The 15,998-nt window shown below is 40.6% G+C and overlaps 1 protein-coding gene across 1 annotated transcript in view; it reads left to right on the forward strand.

Moving 5' to 3' along the window:
- GRB2 (growth factor receptor bound protein 2) overlaps positions 1-15,998 on the forward strand; it is a 63,171-nt gene that overhangs the window by 42,427 nt on the left and 4,746 nt on the right. Inside the window, exon 3 of the mRNA XM_089536433.1 lies at positions 8,251-8,348. Within this exon, the coding sequence (XP_089392559.1) occupies positions 8,251-8,348 (98 nt within the window). The remainder of the gene's footprint in view (positions 1-8,250; positions 8,349-15,998) is intronic.

Here is a 15,998-nt window from a genome sequence, read left to right on the forward strand (position 1 = left end):
TCCTCCTGGAGGAACTTCTTGCTTCTTTTCCAGAAAAAATAAATGTTCCCTGAGGATGATGTAAGGTGGTTGTCATTACCAGAAGAGTCCAGTGCAGGGAGATGTAGAGGAGCTGGTCTTCCTATAGTGAATGCTGGTATCCTCACATGATGTGGTGGCATGATCATCCATGTCTAATCACCATGCCTTTTGCAGTTTCAGCTAGAACTCACACATAATAAGAGTTACATCGCAACTTCCTTGTTTAGCAGTTCATTTCTAGGATATTTGTGTCAGAGTACTAGTTTTTTGGCATTTAGGATGGCGAGTCAGCTTCTGGAATGGAGGGGGACAACTGTGGTTCTCCACATGTTTTTCACTGGCAACTTCCATCAGCTCTAGCCAATATAATCAGTTGAAAGGGATTTATGGGAGCTGTACTTTAAAAAATATTCTAGAGGTCCATATTTGCTCAGCTCTGTTCTCGCCAGTCTGAGTGCTAACAAGTTTCAAAATATGTAGCTACTCGGGTTCTTGATAAAAGATTTGAGATAATATGTACTGTTGTGCACAGCAAACATAGCAATATATATGTATGAACAAGCAAACATGTACGCATACTTTTGCAGGCAAAGAGGAGGCTTCATCCTTACAACCTTAGTTAAATAATAATATAATAAATCGTTTATTTATAGCCCGCCTTTCCTTGAGATCAAGGCGGGTTACAACATTCAAGGCGGATTACAACAGAAGGTAGAAAACTGCTGAACTCTTTAATCACGAGTTATTAAAAATGCCAGACAGATTGCTTTGTAGCAAAGGTCAGATGTCCAAAAAGCATTCGGGATAGATATACTGAACTAATATGGGCAACAACACATCTTGTACATTTTCTTATTATTCCTTTGTACGAGCAATTTGTTTTGCTTCAAGACCTTGGTTTCCAGAATTGCTATTCATCTCATCACAGAATCACTGGCTGGTTCCATTAAGTCTAAACTTTCTCTTGCAGGCCCTCAGCTGAGCCTGTTCCACTTAGCAGCCTAAATAACAACATTTGAGTATTGCTGTGGGTTGTTGTCTACTATTACAACTTGTAGAGACTGCACAAAGGTTTTTGTGAATTGGTATTATTAATGAGCCTTACACATATCTGCACTCAGCATGATTGAAGGGTGGGAGAAATTATGTCACTATTTTCATAGGTGTGGATTTCTAGAAAGTGTAGTGTGTTAAATGATCATTTGGTTCTCGAGTTTTCCAGTGTAGAACTGTAATTGCATGCTAATACCATTGATTGTCTCTCTCAACTGAACCATAGCTCCCTTGCATGAGAAACCTTGACTCATCCTCAAGACTGTAGGGTTATATGAGCTTTTAGGATATTAGAGCTAGGTTCTTTGTCAACCAAGAGATTGTAAGCCTGAGGGCAGGGAACCGTCCAATTAAAAAGATTGTATGTACAGCGCTGTGTAAATTTACAGCGCTTTATAAATAAAGGTTAATAATGATAATAATGCAAGGGTGCAGACCATACCGGGTGACATCCCAGAGGGGGATGTCACCTAGTGGGGTGGTATATCCAGAGGAACTGGTGCAGCTACTGAGTGAGTGAGAATGGGCATCACCTCCCTTTCCCACTTGCCCAGCAGCCACACTGGATCCTAAACAGATCCTCCAGAGACTGCAGTGCCACCCCCTCAGCAGTGGATGCTGTATGGGGACATTGCCTTCATGGACTGGTGGAGCTGCAGTGAGAATCTTGGCAGACAGACAGCCCTGGGGGGGGGGGGTCAAGGCAGTACCCCTCCCCCCACACACCGGGTCATACCAATGCCAGAATATGCTCATTGATGCCAGAATATGCAATGTTCATTAGCCAAATTCATCTTTCTTTGGCAAAGGTTAATTGTTTGCTGATTTTTAATAATGATTTACATGTTTTCTGTGGTAGAGATTAACCCTCACACAATGACAGCTTCTCTTTTGAGATGAATAGCAGCTTGGGAAAGGGTCACAAGGACTGTGGTGAGTAAGGAAGAAGAGGTGTATCTTCGTATGTGTGGAATGGTCCTAAACCTGACTAGGCTCTCTGTTTGTTATATCTAATATAATAGTATACAAATATTGTTGTATACTTACATGAAATATGTCTTGGCTCCACAACATGACGGAATCCTGTCTTATAGGATATAAGGAGCATATTGGTATATGCTGCCTGATCTTTATACCTGTTGTAGGAATGGCTAAATAAACCAATGAGCTTTGATCTGTGGTAACTCATGATGTCTGAATCTCAGGTGCAGTTGGCTTTCTGGGTTTGTTTAATTTCTCCAAAACCACAGTTTGCTTTAAGTGTTCTCTCTTTTTCTTGGGAGGTAACAAACCAGAGAGCTGGTTCTGCCAGTGTTTGAACTGCACAATAAATAAACTATGCAGTAAAGTTCCACAGTTTGTTCAAGCTGAAGTGGGGGAGTAGCAAGGCATGTGCAGATGTATTATTTTTGTCCCCCACCCTCCAGTGTTTTATGCTTTTGTCCCCAGCTGTCCTCTGGTTGAGTTTCAGGAACAATCTTGCCATGTTTTATGGAGCTGGGCCATTTTAGGTTGAGGAGACTGTGGAGAGCTGACAGAGATGGGCCAGCATAACAACAGCCAATAGGAAGAAGCTGGTGCCAGCCAATCACAGTGAAGGCTGGAGAAGATAAATAGGGCTGTTGCTGACAGGGAAAGTTGGATAGGGTTCTGCCGAATCCAGGGAAGGGCCTAGGTGAGGTTAGTTCCAGAGAGGGGACTATGGTTAAAGTCTAGAGTAAGGGACTTTTAACCAGATAGTTACTCCCAGTCAGGGAGTTATTATAGTTAGCCTGTGTAGCAATATTATTAGCTTGTAGGTTTAGGAATATAAACAGGAAGGACAGTGTGAGTGTTGGTAACCTTAAGAAAGTAATCTTACTAACAGCAATAAGAAAACCCAAGTACCTGAACCAACAACTGTTTAAGAAGTATTTGTTTAAAACACTTGTTCAATAAAGTTCAGATTTTATTTCAACAAAAGCTTGTCTACAGTTTAAATCACATCCATGTTACCATCATTGTTATTACACAGTAGTCTTAAACTAGGAAAAGGGTCTGCCTCAGTTTGGGGACCCACCGTCCCATAAGTATATTTTGGTGGCAGATCTCAGAAGAGTATGCGTCTACCTGTCACATAATTTGGTGGCAGCAGTGGGATGAAAGGCCCAGGGTGCTGTCAACCAAAAAGAACAGTGTTAAGAAATAATGTGTCGTCACAGGGACTTTTTTCAATAGGAAGTGATAGTTGACTTCCTAGTCACTTCCTGTTTTTTGTTTTTTTTAAAAAAAAACAAACCTCTCCTGAGCCTAAAACAGCTGGTGGGGGCAAAAATGTGGACAGACAGAGTGCAGTAGCTGACTCCTTATAATCATAAATTAGGAATCCTGTAGAGTCTTGTTTTGTCCAGACATGTAACTGTAACTGTTGTATAGTTCTAATCCAGTTGTCTAGTTTGCCCCTCCCAAACAACTTCACATTTTCTAAGCAATAATACACACACACCTTTTCTCCCAAGGAGAGAGATGGTCTTTCATGATTAGAGGTCTCTTATCAAACTAGGAACTGACAGGGTGCAATCCTAAGTGCTCTTAGTATGACTATAATAATAGACTACATACAGACCAAGGCTGTCACATAGGCTTGCTTCAAGTATAATTGCTAAAAATACCTTTCCTCTCAGCCACAAATGTTCCTGTACAAAAGAACAGTTGTTTTACTTCCCAACAATTCCCATTAATTACTGACTTGGCTATCATTTCAAGTCTTTAGGAATTTTCACTTCTAACACCTATAAAAATAGAATTGTTTTCCTAGCCTAATGAAACTTAATGCTTGATTTCAGACTTCTGCTGACATCAGTCACATTGTGAAATTCAACGCTCTTCGGTTTTCTAATCAAAACGTTTAACATTTTTACCTTCTATGTTTATCATGACCTATGCAGTCAAAAAAGCACAGTGATAGCCATAATCATCTTGTACGTAACATACATAAAACATGTTTGAAAACCTATAGTAGTGTACTTTCTAAAAAGAAAAGTTTTTGTTATAAATGAGAGACCTCCAACTCATCCTGTCATCAATCACTCTGCTCTGCTTTGCTCTTGCAGACTCAGGGCCATGGCCTGTTTGTCTGAGTCTATCCATCTGGAGGCCAGTCTTCCTCTTTTCTGCTGCCTTTTACCTTTACCAAGCATTTGTTTTCTTAATGTTTAACTGTAGACCTGCCCTTGCCTTTCTTCAATAATTCTTCCAAGGCTTTGCTATTTTCTGCTAGGGGTATGGTCCATCTGCATATTTTAAATTGTTGGTGTCCCTTCTTCCAATTTTGACACATACTTCCTCCAACTCTAATCCTGCGTTTTGTATGATGTGTTCAGCGTACAAGTTAAACAGATAGGCAGTGCCCTATTTCTGTCCCCTTTTACTTTTGCTTCCCAGCTGTCCTGAACTGCTTAGAGTTTAATCGTTCAAGGCTTCTCCTTCTTTTTTGCTGCAGATAGTGTCTTTTTGCATTTCTCCCTGACAGTAGCCCTAGCTTCAGTCCAGAATTCTTGTGGTTTCCAGTAGTCAGGCTTAATAATGCGAATCTATTTTTATGTTATTGTTAAATTTTGTGGAGATGTTTTTCAGGTTGTATTTTGGCATGATTATTGTTCTTCACTAGCTTTACTCTTAATTTTGGTATTATCACTTCATGGTCTGTGCCACAATCTGATCCCCCTCCTCATTTTTGCAGAAAGAATGGAATTTCTCCAGCTTCTGCTTCCAATGATGTAGTCTGTTTGATTTCTATACTGGCCATCAAGTGATGCCCATGTTTACAGTCATCTCTTTGGTTGTTCAAAGAATGTGTTTGTGATGAACAAGATGTTGGCCTTGCAAAATCAAGTCAGTCTTCCACTTTGCTTTTTGACCCCACAACAAATTTCTCTACAGTCTTTGATTTTGTACTCTTACATTCCAATTGCCTATGATTAGCAGGAAGACCTGCTTTGGCATGTGGTCAGTTTCCTCCTGGACTCCAGTATGGAATCTTTCACTTTCTTCTTCTTCTCTGTAGTTGTAGCACGAACTTGGATTATGCTTATTATGGGACCTTGGTATCTGTGGGGGATCCATTCCGACACACACACACACATACCGTGGATACCAAAAACTGTAGGCCCTCAAGTCTCGTTGTCCGCAGTGGTGGCGCATGCATGTGGCCATGCCGCCATTAGGGACAGCAGTAAGCCCCCATTGTCCTGAAACCGCATGCATGCGCTGCCATTGGGGACAACGGAGGCTCACAGATAATGAGGGCCCACTGTATATAGTCTGCCCTTGCTATACATGGAGGATCCATTCTGGACCCCCACACACATAAGGCAAATTATGCTAGAGTCCTATTGATTACATTGGTGGCGAAGGTGCATATGGCAAGGCTGGACTGTATTGATTGATTTCCCCTGAAGTCTTATTGATACAATTCATTGCATTATGTCCTTTGACAGCTTTTGCTACATTTCTCATCACTCTTAATGCTACCCTATTTCTTCTTACATTTTTATTTCCTGAGTAAAACCTGTGTAATTATCTGGCTCAAAAGTCCCATTCCTGCCCATGTCAGCTTGTTTACCCCAGGTATTGCAATGTTTATATGTTTCATTTCTTATTTTACTATGTTTAGCTTCCCTTGGTTGATGTGTCTCCTATTCCGTATTCCTATAATAATGTCTTGTGCAGCTTTGGACTTTCCTTTCATCTCTGAGCATGTCAACAGCTGAATATCCTTTCAGCTTGAGCCCAGTTGCATCATTAGTGACAGTGCTACTCATAGTTGTTCTCTGCTATACCCTAGTAGCTCATTGTGTGCCTTCTGACCATGGAGTCACATCTTCTGGACTATCTCTTGTTGTTGTTTTTTTTGGATTGTCTCATCATAAAGACATTCCAAAGGGCTTTACTATGGCTCCTTCTGCACAGTACAAACACTACTGTTATCTATGAGACATCCTTCACCAGTGTCACCCCTACTATTGCTGCTGCTTAGTAGCTATTTGGTACTATAGTCTGGCTTCTTAGTAAAAGCCTGTAACAGGGGAGAACCTACTGGCAGCACTGCTAATGTCAGACTAGCCTTTTGCCTCACAGGAGCATGCATTCTCACCACCATGGAAAGATAATATCATGGTTTACTGTGCTGTATTTTTTCAGTGTGGAAAATGTTAACAGAACATGACCTGTGTATTAAATTCACAATGTTCATGTTAACAGGTCTGAAGATTTATGAATTTCTTCACTCAGCTAAATTTAGACTTAAACTGAGCATCTGAAGTATACTTTAATCAGAGATTTAGCACTAATTGTAAGCATTGTTTATATTTTTAGATCATAACTGCTATTAAGATAATTCCAACAGTAAATGATGTGATTGTTAGTCATAGGGAAAAGTCTTTAACTTCCCTTGATGCACATCTATTGAGATAGTTAGTCTGAGGCATGAAGTAACTAATTAGTAAAATAATTTAATTGAGTGACAATTAAAATACTCAGTAAATTTGGCTAGGAGCACATTGAGATGTTTTTTAAAAGGCAGTTACTTGTAAAAAAAAGAAGTTCAAGTAATTGAACAAATCTGGTGGTTTTGGCTGATCACTGATATCAGTTGTTTCATTATGCATTTGCTGATATATGACATGGTTTCATTATATAATGATATAATGAAATATTCCATTATATTGAATAATATTAAACTCTACTAAAATGTAGGCTAAGTACTTTCTGATCTAATTATGGCATGTGATCTTAGCGAATTAATTAATAATTTTGTTGTTGTAAAAATGTATTCTTTCCCTGATATGAGAGTAACTTGTGCTTCTGTTTGTCGTGTGATCTTTTAGTTGGAAAGGAAACTTCAGATGTGTCTGGAGTTTTTCCATTTCCCAGCCAAGGAAATGTACCAGTTCCCTTTTTGGAGTTAGGTAACATGTAATGAAAGTGGATTGCTTAAATATGTAGAAGAATTCAAAGACAATTTTAATAGAAGGAGGGGGTCGAACTAGTTTTTAAAATATGGTTGAATTCTGTTTTTAAGGAAAGTTTTTATCCACTGTGAATTGCTTTATTAACCCAGGAAGGATGAGAGCAATAAACAAATATTTTTAATTTTAAAAAATGGAATATAGGCCTGAATGAAGGATACGTTTTAAATGCTATGTGTAGGCTTCCAGACCAAAGATAGCATAAATGGACTCCATAAGTTATAAAACATTTACGTATAGATCATGTGATGAATTCCTAAAGATAACAGAGGCCCTTTCCAGAAGGGCCTTTTAGTAACGTACTCTTTCGGATGCCCCCAACCCTAGTACGTACACAGTACGTACTAAATGGCGGCGCCCATTCTACATGGGCGCTGCCATTAGGACGTCACGACTGCACCGCCTCCAAATGAGGCGGCGCGGACATGACGTCCTGTCGCCGCAGAAGGAGCTCCGAAACGGAGCTCCTTCCTGGTTTTGTGTCGCTGGCACAGCCTTTACACAGCTGCACCAGTGACACAAAAGAGAAGGGGGCCGAGCGGCCCCTTTCTCTTTTCTCTGCTGCTGTCGGGGTGTCCTTGGGGCTTGAAGCCCCAAGGACACCCCTTTCCAGGCCATGGGAAGCGGCCTTTTGCTGCTTCCCACGGCCTGGAAAAGCGGCGGATCGGGGCCTCAGGGCTGCCGCTGTGGCAGCTGAGGCCCCAATCCGTCGGGGAAAGGGGCGTGTACAGGCCGGCCCAAAGGGGCGGTCTGTAAACCGCCCAAGTCTACCTATAGGTAGGTGTTATATCAGTCCTGTATCCTGTTAGAATTCTGATGACATGCTAGCTTTCACCCATTCCATATCATGTTTTTCATAGTGAGTTTCAGCATATGGGTTGATTTTCAAAGTCTAGTTGATTTGATCCAAAGTGGCAAACTTTACTGAAAGACTAAATATGGAATTCACAAACTGGGTGTGTCTTTAATTATTCCACAGAATTGCCTAACTTGGAAAGCTAAGTTACTTCCTCTCTCACTTCTAGTCACTTTAGCTGTTGGAGTAGAATGAAAGAACTTAGAAAACTGGCAAAATCGAATTACACAAGCATGTCAACTGCATATCAAGAACATAAAGAATTTTGTTTTTGTTTTCTTTCTCCCTTTCCCTGCCATCTCTCTCCTCCAGGTTTTGAATGAAGAATGTGATCAAAACTGGTACAAGGCAGAACTCAATGGCAAAGATGGCTTCATTCCCAAAAATTATATTGAAATGAAACCACATCCGTAAGTAAAATACCATACCACGACTTCCTTGTGTGCCTGGCATGCTTACTGCATGAGAAGCTGTGGGAAGGCCTTGAAATAAGAGGTCCTTATGATACTTCCTTATTTTTAAAGGGGGAGGGTGTGATGCAGAAATGATTCTGCATTTTAAAAGAAGAACCTCTTAATTAAAATTAGATATTTTAAGACAGCACTGATAAACCTAATACAATAACCACTGTTTTATCAAGCAAACCAGGAAGCAACTTGCTTTAAATGTTCTTAATGGATACCTCATAGCATTCCTGTAAATCCTTGGGGGCCCATCCCAGCCAATTTTTTGTAGATGTCAGTTCAGCAGATTACAGTTGTGCTTTCAGACCTGTGAGTGTATGTGTCAAGAACACATATTTATGATCATAGGAACCATCAATACAACTTTATATAAATGGGTTGTGCAGATGCCATCAAGCTAAATTTAACACCAAATGAAGTAATTTAGTGATAATGCCAATTGGTGCTGTTGGCAACAAGGAAATGGATCATGTGGGCTTGTATTCTCAAGCAGTGTATTCACAGCTACTCTTGCAGAATCAGCACTAAAGTCCAGGTTGTTGTCTTTTGCAGTTTTAACTAGAAGGGCTTCACCTAGTATAAAATTTGATTCAACTGTAGGGAATGATCTCTGAGAATGCTAGGCATGATGGCCGCATTCACACTAATGTTTTTGTGCCAAGTAGATCAGGGGAAATTCGATGATGCACTACCAAATCAAAGTTCCCACTACATTTACTCTGATCGAATCTCTTAGTGGCAATTTAAGCCTGTTGAAGTTCACATTACCATTTGTGTCAGTTTAAAATGGAGCTGAGTTTCCATTGTTCTCTGAGTTTTTTTAACTGTCAATCAAATGATGAGCATCTATGTCACACTTTTTGGATGAATTTCCCCCCCTTCCCTGTCAGCCTTGGAACAACCCTTAGCAAGAAACCCTGGGATAGGTTAGCCTTGGGAGGAGTCACACTCCCTCAGCCAAGAAACCCCTGCGGGTTTAAATGTGGGGTATCAATACAATATAATATGTGTGCGAGAGCTTTAGTTTGCATCAACTTGGGGGTTGTTGTGGTTTTCTTGGGAAAGAGGAAAAAAAGACCCCTAACCCTCAGCCCCACTGATAGGGTTTTTTTTTTAAATAAAAAAAATTCAAGCAAATCATGCACACCTTTCTCATATCAACGATGCAAGTATTTATGCTGTCTACTGCGGCCATGCAATATCAAAGATGTGCATAAGCTGTCAATTTTTTTTTTTTTAAAAAGTACATCATCTAATGATGTTCCTAGGAGAACCCCCTCCCTGGCTATGGCTATGGCTTTGGCTGGCAGGGAGAGAGCAAATGGGTGGGCATGATCTGCTCCCTACACATTAAGCCCTTCCTTCCTGTGTGCCGTATTGAATTGAAAGCAAGTTCCCATTGGCGGCTGGTAAAACAAGGACCGGTTCTTTTGAAAAGACATGCTGAAATCCCCGGTTCCAAAAGAACCAGGTTAAGTGGGATTTGCCCTGCCTTGCCCTGCCCTCTGGAATTTAGGTCGGAAAAAACTGGCACAGCTGTGATTGATCCCTTTTTAAATCAGTATGTAAACTGGTTTATAACGTAATGTGAACAACCCCTTAGTTGGTCTAAAATTCTCATATGCACTATTCTCTTTCATCTAGCAGTGAGAATTTTGTTCTTATGAACCTATGGAAAATGTTCAAATGTGCTGTTGATTGGTTGTATGGTCATGAGTAGCCAATGTCTTTAATAGATTGGATCAGCAACTTGGAAAATGTGTTTGATCTCCTTATTTTCAGTGGAACTTGAGCAGTGGCTCACTCTGCTAAATGTGACATGGCCTCAATACAGAGGCTATTTTAATGAACAGGAACTTGTCTTCATTAAACTATGCACAGAAATCACCTTGCTGGAAAACTTTCTTGAATACTGCATAGAGACATGGAGTTTCATTTTTACTTGAAAGAATGGCTCTTGGGGAAATCTGATTTGGAAATCCATTTTGCCATTCATTTTTCATCCTTGTTGCTACCTTCCTTCTGATTCCTGTGAGCAGATGTTTTTGAATTTGTCTAGTCTACAGACTGCCCTATGTCCTTTTTTCCTTGCTGATTTTTCCATTCTGTGATGGGGCTATGTATATTGCCTTCTTGTAGAAATGGAGTAACAGAAGAACAGTTTTGACTTCATTGTTGAAAGTAACTTCTAATTCCATGCATTTCCTGAAATTTTTCATGTTAGTGCTTGAAAGCATGTTAGAATCTATAAAATCCGCAAGTTTTCCAGCAAGAGAAAAGCATCTGCCAGACATGTTCGTTTCAATTATTATTATTATTATTATTATTATTATTATTATTATTATTTATAAGCTACCCTGTAACATGTTCACTAAGTGGCTCATAAAAATAAAAATTAAGAACAGACAGTCCCATAAAGTAAAACACAGCATTGTGAATGAACTAGTAATTACAGTAACTATTAGTGTCCCTGGGAAGTCAGTGCTTCATCATGTTATCTGTGGATTAATCCCACAGTAAGATAACTGAATCTAAGTAATTATTCAGGTTTCATTGGTCATTTTTCTACCAAGGGTAACATTTCCTTAGAGGTAATTACATCCCTACAGCCAAGAAGATATTCCTATTGTTGTTGTTTTCTCTTTTTGTTTCTGCCCCCTCCCATTTTCTCTCCCACCCAGATCCTATTCAGTTACTTAACTCCAGTTAATATCCTGTGCAGATATAATCTCAATCAACCCCCTCTCCACATACTCCACATACTCCTTGCCCTTCCAATTATTACTGATTTCTATAGAGATCACCAAGCAAACCAAAGAAGAAGCTTTCAGAACGGACCCACTAAAGATTTTTCTCTCCATGTCACAGCAAAGTGGGAGGGAGAAGGAGTGGGAAAGAAAGATCTGATGGAGAGAGGAGAGGGATAATTATTGACATCACTCACAGAAAGATGCTGCATCCAAGTACTTAGAAAACAACCCAAGAGGAAAGAAGGAGCACCACCGGATAACTCTAGACCCCTGTACCTCATCATCTTCCTACAAGAACACTTTCTAGCCATAGGCAGTCACTCTTGGTTCTCACCGTTCTAGGGCTCTTCCTCCCATGCAAAATCTGGGGATTTTTAATCTGTGTTAAAAAAACGTGGTTGTGCAATATTTGCAACATACAATCAGTCAGCTGTTTTGTCTGCCAGGCGGAAGGGTCAGAGAAGATGAGACCAGAGCCAAATGAGGAGGCTCTGCAGACTCTGCTTGTTTTGGATTCACGCTTTAACTCTTACTGAAATGATTCACTGCACAGTAATATAAAACCTAGATTACATTGTAGAGTAGTATAAGCAAAAGACAATATCCCATCCAAAGCAGCTTACAAGTAAATTAATGCTATGTGACATTATCAGAAGTGGACCTTGCAGAAATCCCGTCATAGTTTCTTGGATCTAATTTCTTTGGAATGTATACATATATTTACTTGATTAATTAGATAAATTATATGTTCCCAAGACTTCAGTTCAAATGCCAGTTAGAGAAACTGAATAAAATGCCTGTGAATTCAGTAAGTGGAAGCATACATCCTGCTTCATTTTGAGAATTACATCAGGATTTCTTTATCTTCCTCTCCCCCTGGGATCCATCTCTACTAACTCAATGGAGTTTTCCAGGTTCCCAGAGCAGGTTTTTGATGTGCACTATTGGACAGGGGATTACACCTTCTTTATAGTTACATGACAGAAGCAATTCAATCAGTGGAAGCATCCCATTAGATCCCAGCCAAAAGTTATCATTCATTGTTGTGTGTGTGTGTGTGTGTGTGTGTGTAACTTGAAGTTCCCTGTTGACGTAGGTGACCCATGAATTTCATATGGTTTTCTTAGGAATCCTCAGGGGTGGTTTTGCCAGTTCCTTCCTCTGAAATAATGGCTACTGCACCTGGCATTCCTTGGTAGTCTCCCATCAAAATACTAACTTGGGTTGGCCCTGTTTTCAAGATTTCAAGATCACAATGATCTGGTATCAGGCTATCACTGACTGTAGGCCATCTTTTTTAAAAATAAAAATAAAATCCTAATAATACACCAGAATGTTTTTAAAAATAAATCCATTTCTGTCTTGCTCTTGAAAATATATATTTATAATGGCTACCTCTAAACTAATTAATTTTTAAAACAATGCCCTTGTCAGTTAAAATGCATCTACACAGATTCATTAAAACTTCAATTTATTTAATCTACCAATTAAATCCTGCAGCCTAGTAGGTGCATGTTTGTGTACTGAAATACAAAGAGCCAGACTGAATTAAGCTGCCCTCACATTTTTAACATTCAGTCGGGCTATTTAAGAAGTGGAAACTTGTGCATATGGATTAGTTGTAGTTGACTTTGTGTTCTCATGTGGAAACAAACTGCAACTTATAGACTGCTATTTCTGCCCATTGTGCAAGTTGTGAATGGATAATACATTTCTTTAAAAAATACTATGAAAATAAGACTAAAACATAGCAAGTGGTGAATTTAGTCCTGCTTCGTTAATTTAAGAGATCAGTCCAAACAGGAGGGTCCTGTAAATCCAGTGATACTATGAAATGAAGGAAAATGCCAGTATAAGAGATGGAAACATGCCTACTGCAAAACAAGGGGTAGTGATAAATTTTGAGTACATTTTCTCAAGGCACCACTGGTTATCAGGAGAAAGTGGTTTTTAGGCATTGCAGATTAGTTTAGGAAGCCTCCATGTTTAAAGAAAGTGAATACATCACAAAGTCAACTTGTCCTTTACTTAATACAGTGTATCTGTTTTCTTTTCTTTTTTAAATTTCAAACAGTTTGTTTCACCTTTGGTAAAAGATCACCGTGTGGTTTGGAATTGATACCAGCAATAAGGAAACATGCCGAATGTAAAAGCAATCTGTACTGCCATGGCTCCATAGTGACTGGTCACAAACATACAGAGAGGATTGTTGACAGAGATTGACTGAAATTGTAGTTGCTAAAGTTTCTGAGGCAAAAACCTACTAAGCCAGTGGGCACATGGAAAAGGAGCAATAGAACTTTGCTATGGCTATGAAGCCTTAGATAGCAACTCCCAGCAAGGTTACCTTGCTGGAGCAGTATAGTTGTCTACTCTGTGTGTCTCCATAAGTGTAAAAAAGAGCAGTGTAATCTGAGTTGGACATGCTGGCACTTATTTTCCTGGGAAAACCTCAGGAGGCAGTATAAACTTGTACTTTATTTTATTTATATGCCCCCTTTCTCCAAATTGGACCCTAGGCAGCTCACAAAAGTTGTTTTAAGACAGTACAATTTAAAAACACAATTAAATTTTTCACATTAATATTATGTTAAAAATATAAAATCATTTAAAACAAAAAATATAAAACTATTAAAAACATACATAAGTAAACACCCCAATCAGGCCTCCCAGGCAGTTGCACAGTAAAAGCCTACTTGAAAAGAGAAGTTTTAGCCTTCTGGCAAAAGGCCAATAAGGAGTGGGGCAGCCTAGCTTCTCATGGTAAACAATTCCAAATGATGGGAGCAGCCACGGAGAAGGCTGTTTCTCATGCCCCCACTAAACAAGCTTGTGATGGTGGTGGGACCAAGAGAAAGCCTGAAGATGTTAGAGTTCTGGTAGGTTCATATGAGGAGATATAGGCGCCTTACAGACGGGCCTAAGCGGCGCCGTCGTTGCGCCAGGAATGCGCGCGAGGGGTGGTGCTTCCAGACGCGCCTTGCCCCTCGCGCGTATTCCTTATGGCAAGATGGCGGCGCCCTATACAGATGGGCGCGGCTATCTTGACGTAACGGATGCGCAGCGTCCGGACATCTAGACCCGGAAGAGCCGTCGCGAGTGCGCGCTTTGGCACTTGTGGCGGCTCTTCCAGGTTGCCGGAAGGAGTGCGATTTCTGCACTCCTTTTTTGCAGCGCGGAGGAGTCGCGCGGTTTGGCTGCTGCGGCTCCTCTGCGCTGCAACTGGCAGCGGCCCAAGACCGCCCCTTTTGGGCGGTCTGTAATGGGCCATAGTTTTTCAAATAGTCTGGACCTAAGCCATATAGGTCATAACCAGTACTTTGAATTGCACCCATAAATGAACCATTAGCCAGCAAAGCTGTTTCAACAAGGGAGTCATATGATCCCTATAACTGGACCTGATCAGCATTCTGGGTACAGCATTCTGGTCCCACTGAAGTTTCTTGAACCATTTCCAAAGGCAGCTCCACATAGAGTGCATTACATTAGTCCAGATGGGATGTAATCAACACATGTATCACCATAGCCAGATCTGATGTCCCAAGAAATGGAGGCAGCTGGCACACTAGTTTTAATTGTGCAGATGCACTCCTACCCACTGCTGAAACCATCCAGGCTCAGTGTTGAGTCCAGGAGAACACTCAAACTTCAAGCCTGAGATTTCAGGGGGAATGTCACCACATCCAGCATAGACAAAGTCTCTATTCCTTGATCTGCCTTACAACTGACCAGGAGCACCTCTGTCTTGTCTGGATTAAGTTTCAGTTAGTTTGCCCTCATCCGATTCATTACTGACAACAAGATAGCTTCCTTGGAATCATAGGAAGGAGAGCTAAAGTTTGTTGTCATCAGCATATTGATGACACCACACCCCAAAACTCTGTATGACATCTCCCAGCAGTTTCATAGATGCTACACAGCAGGAGGGGCTGACCTCTGAGAGACCCCACAGGCCAGGGCATCAAACGAGTCCTCCAGCACCATCTTCCGCATGTCTCCCTCCAAGAAAGACCCGTGCCTTCTCAAAGAGTTGGCAATACCATGGTCAGTGGAAACCAAAAGCAGCTGAGAGGTCTAGCAGAACCAACAGTAACACACTTCCCCTGTCCAGTTCCCTACATAGGTCATCCACCAAGATAACCAAAGCACAGCCTCCTTTGGGCAGGATGGAAACTTCCTTTGACTATCCTTCCCTACTTGGCCACATCATGTGGGCTTTGGCACTGGTGATTGATGTCACTCTTCTTTTGTCTGAATCACTAATATACTTGTAAAAAGGTTTAATTTGCATGTGAAAGAATAAGCAATATATACAGCAGATTAAAAAACAAGGTCTGCTTTGTGGTAATTCCTGTATTATCTGACATTAAAAAATGAAATCAAAAGATGAACAGGTGCAGCTCACTTTGTGACATAATGTTGGGAATCAGTCCACCAACCTTGTGTGCTTCCCACCGTGCACAGTAAAAGACAGATTCCGCCTCCCCCCAAAGAAAAAGTCTCAGATAAAGAGTTCATGCAGATAATTTCTAATGGAAGGTAGAGAGAGAAGCATTTACTATGTTTAATTATTTGTGCAGCCACTTCAAATGTTCACAGAGGCCTTCCTGTGCATTAACTAGCTGTAACAACCCTGTCAGATAAGTCAATATTGTGAAGGCCCTCCTGCCTCCATTATAGTGTGGGCTGAGGCTGGGAATGAAATTTCCCTAAGGCCAGTCAGCCAGTTCATGGAAGAATGGAAATTTGATTCACTGGTTTTCCAAATCATAATTCACATTCTTCAGCCATTGTACTATAGCAGCTCAAATTATTCAAGTGAGTTAAAGTGATTCCTTCCCAAATG

The sequence above is a fragment of the Sceloporus occidentalis genome, unplaced genomic scaffold (assembly GCF_023333645.1).
Source record: "Sceloporus occidentalis isolate IW3139 unplaced genomic scaffold, rSceOcc1.0.p SCAF_1, whole genome shotgun sequence".
NCBI classification, from domain to species: Eukaryota; Metazoa; Chordata; class Lepidosauria; order Squamata; family Phrynosomatidae; genus Sceloporus; species Sceloporus occidentalis.